Raw genomic sequence first — 2,613 nt, forward strand, 5'->3', positions numbered from 1 at the left:
GCGGGCCGCGCGTCCCGGCGGCGGGCCGCGCATCCCGGCGGCTGGCCGCGCGTCCCGGCGGTGGCTCCCGGCCCCCTCTCCTCTCTCTCTTCCTCTCTCTCTCTCTCTTCCTCTCTCTCTCCCTTCTCCGTGGACGCCGGCCACAGACTGGCGGCGGCGGGCCGCGCGTCCCGGCGGCGGGTCGCGCGTCCCGGCGGCGGGTCGCGCGCCCCGGCTGTGGGTCCCGCGTCCCGGCGGTGGCCCCGGCCCCCTCCTCTCTCTCTTCCTCTCTTCCTCTCTCTCTCTCCCTTCTCCTTGGCCGCCGGCCACAGACGACAGTTGCTTGAGAGCGTATGCCGACTATCAGTCCATTACGACGACAGTTGCTTGAGATGCCATCAGAGCAGCAGGATCCTGATGTTCCATTCAGACTAGACGGACCATTAGGATACAGGTATCGAAATATTTTTTTTTATTTAAATTTTATTATTTTAAATTTATTTAATATTAGTACACTGTGAAACAGATGGAACGTTGCATTCAACGTTCATCACGTATCGACAAGAGTGGCACGGGTTTATAGATGCCAGTTGGATACATTAGTTGATACATCTAGACGGGTAAATTTTGAATTTTTTACAAATATCAATTTACAGTATTCATAATCTATTATAATTTTATATTAATTTTTTTTATTTTAATTATATTATATCAGTTTTTGTGGAAGCCATATACAGATGGGATATTGGCTATACTGCCGCAGATGTGTACAGTTGGACACGACATATGGACTGCTAGGGTGCCACTTATTTGTTTTGATGTGGTAGAGTGGCATCTTCCCGATCGTGTCCTGCGGCAGTTTGGTCAGACTCAGGACATTCCAGAGCAGTTTGATACCAGCCAGGGACTTCATCGTATTGATCGACGAGGGAGAGCTCGTATCGACTGGCGTATCAGACATGCACAGTACATCGATATTTGGGATGCACGTCGAGATCACATTGTTCATGGTGATCCTATTTTGAGAGGCCGTTCATATACTGATGACTACATGGCTTGGTTTTTTAGCATTACGGTGCGAGTCATTGGACAGTCTCAGTATGCAGTTTCTGGATACGAGGGCGAGAGTTCTACTGTACGTCTTTTGGTAAGATTACGAAAATTACTTCATGTTATTTGTGTTATATTTTTGTTTTATATTGTACACTATACTGATTGTTTTATACTAACAGTTCTATTTTTATTTTATAGACTGATTCTGTGTCGGATCTTGTGTTGGACACTCGTCGTGCTTTATCTACGACTGATGAGGACGAGCGGATTCAGATACTGCGGGAGATGGAGAGAACAGGTTCCGGAGCATTGGAGGCGATTGGTGTTGATCCACATACCTGTGCGCCTTGGTATGGAGCAGTTCGGGCGCCAGATATGAGTTATACGCCGTCACCATATGCTTCACATATGCCATCACCGCATATTCCGCATATGTCATCATTCGATGCTGCACAGATGCCACCGCCTTTTCATCCACAGATGGCAGCGTCTTCTTCGTCCTACATCCCCCAGATGCCATCACCGGGTACCAGTTGGCCACATGAGTATGATACTTTTTTTTCAGGTCCATCCGTGTATCCAGATGAGAGAGTTGAACGGGTCTCTCAGTCCGTAGATGATCCGACAGCATCAGTTATTCCTGAGCAGCATGATCAGCAGATCTCCTCTACTGATATAGGAGAGGAGCCATCACAGCAGGAGCAGCCGGCGAGGACCTTCCTGAGAAGGTCCAAGCGACCACGGGCGCCGCGACGTCCTTGTGGGACTTAGTCTTTGTTGTATTTGTATTTAGTATTTTTACATTTTTGTTGTACTATTTTTTGTGATATATTTAACATTTTGATTCTATTGAATAATATTAAATATTGATTTTATTTTATATTATTTAATTTTAAATTATTGGATATTATGATTTGTGCATATGGATACATATACTCGAACGTGTCTCAGAACATTAGGAGAGAAAATGTTATGTCGGCGGGTCGTACTTCTCGAGGCCGAGCCCCGCATCCCGATGGCCACGGCGGGCCCCCGCGTCCCGACGGCGGTCCTCAGCCCCCGTCTCTCCCGGCGGTGGGCTCCGTCTCGATTGGTTGTGGGTCCAGAGCAGTTTGATACCAGTCAGGGACTTCATCGTATTGATCGACGAGGGAGAGTTCGTATCGACTGGCGTATCAGACATGCACAGTACATCGATATTTGGGATGCACGTCGAGATCACATTGTTCATGGTGATTCTATTTTGAGAGGCCGTTCATATACTGATGACTACATGACTTGATTTTTTAGCATTACGGTGCGAGTCATTGGACAGTCTCAGTATGAAGTTTCTGGATACGAGGGCGAGAGTTCTACTGTACGTCTTTTGGTAAGATTACGAAAATTACTTCATGTTATTTGTGTTATATTTTTGTTTTATATTGTACACTATACTGATTGTTTTATACTAACTGTTCTATTTTTATTTTATAGACTTATTCTATGTCGGATCTCGTGTTGGACGCTCGTCGTGCTTTATCTACGACTGATGAGGACGAGCGGATTCAGATACTGCGGGAGATGGAGAGAACAGGTTTCAGA

At 46.5% G+C, this 2,613-nt stretch overlaps 1 protein-coding gene across 1 annotated transcript; it reads left to right on the forward strand.

Moving 5' to 3' along the window:
* The first annotated feature begins 332 nt into the window (after window positions 1–332).
* LOC140852912 (uncharacterized) lies at window positions 333–1,836 on the forward strand. The gene is made up of 4 exons (XM_073246822.1): window positions 333–433; window positions 506–599; window positions 695–1,126; window positions 1,231–1,836. Exons 1-4 carry the CDS (start codon window positions 333–335, stop codon window positions 1,801–1,803), a joined length of 1,200 nt encoding a protein of 399 aa, XP_073102923.1. The 3' UTR covers window positions 1,804–1,836.
* Window positions 1,837–2,613: the final 777 nt, after the last annotated feature.

This window comes from Elaeis guineensis, chromosome 12 (genome assembly GCF_000442705.2).
Source record: "Elaeis guineensis isolate ETL-2024a chromosome 12, EG11, whole genome shotgun sequence".
NCBI classification, from domain to species: Eukaryota; Viridiplantae; Streptophyta; class Magnoliopsida; order Arecales; family Arecaceae; genus Elaeis; species Elaeis guineensis.

What these genes read in the sequence shown, in the direction of transcription:
- LOC140852912 (XM_073246822.1), top strand. Translation starts at nt 333, where the DNA reads ATGCCGACTATCAGTCCATTACGACGACAGTTGCTTGAGATGCCATCA. An exon ending in GACGGACCATTAGGATACAG is followed by an intron (nt 434 to 505) that starts GTATCGAAATAT and finishes ACTGTGAAACAG; the next exon opens with ATGGAACGTTGCATTCAACG. An exon ending in TAGTTGATACATCTAGACGG is followed by an intron (nt 600 to 694) that starts GTAAATTTTGAA and finishes ATATTATATCAG; the next exon opens with TTTTTGTGGAAGCCATATAC.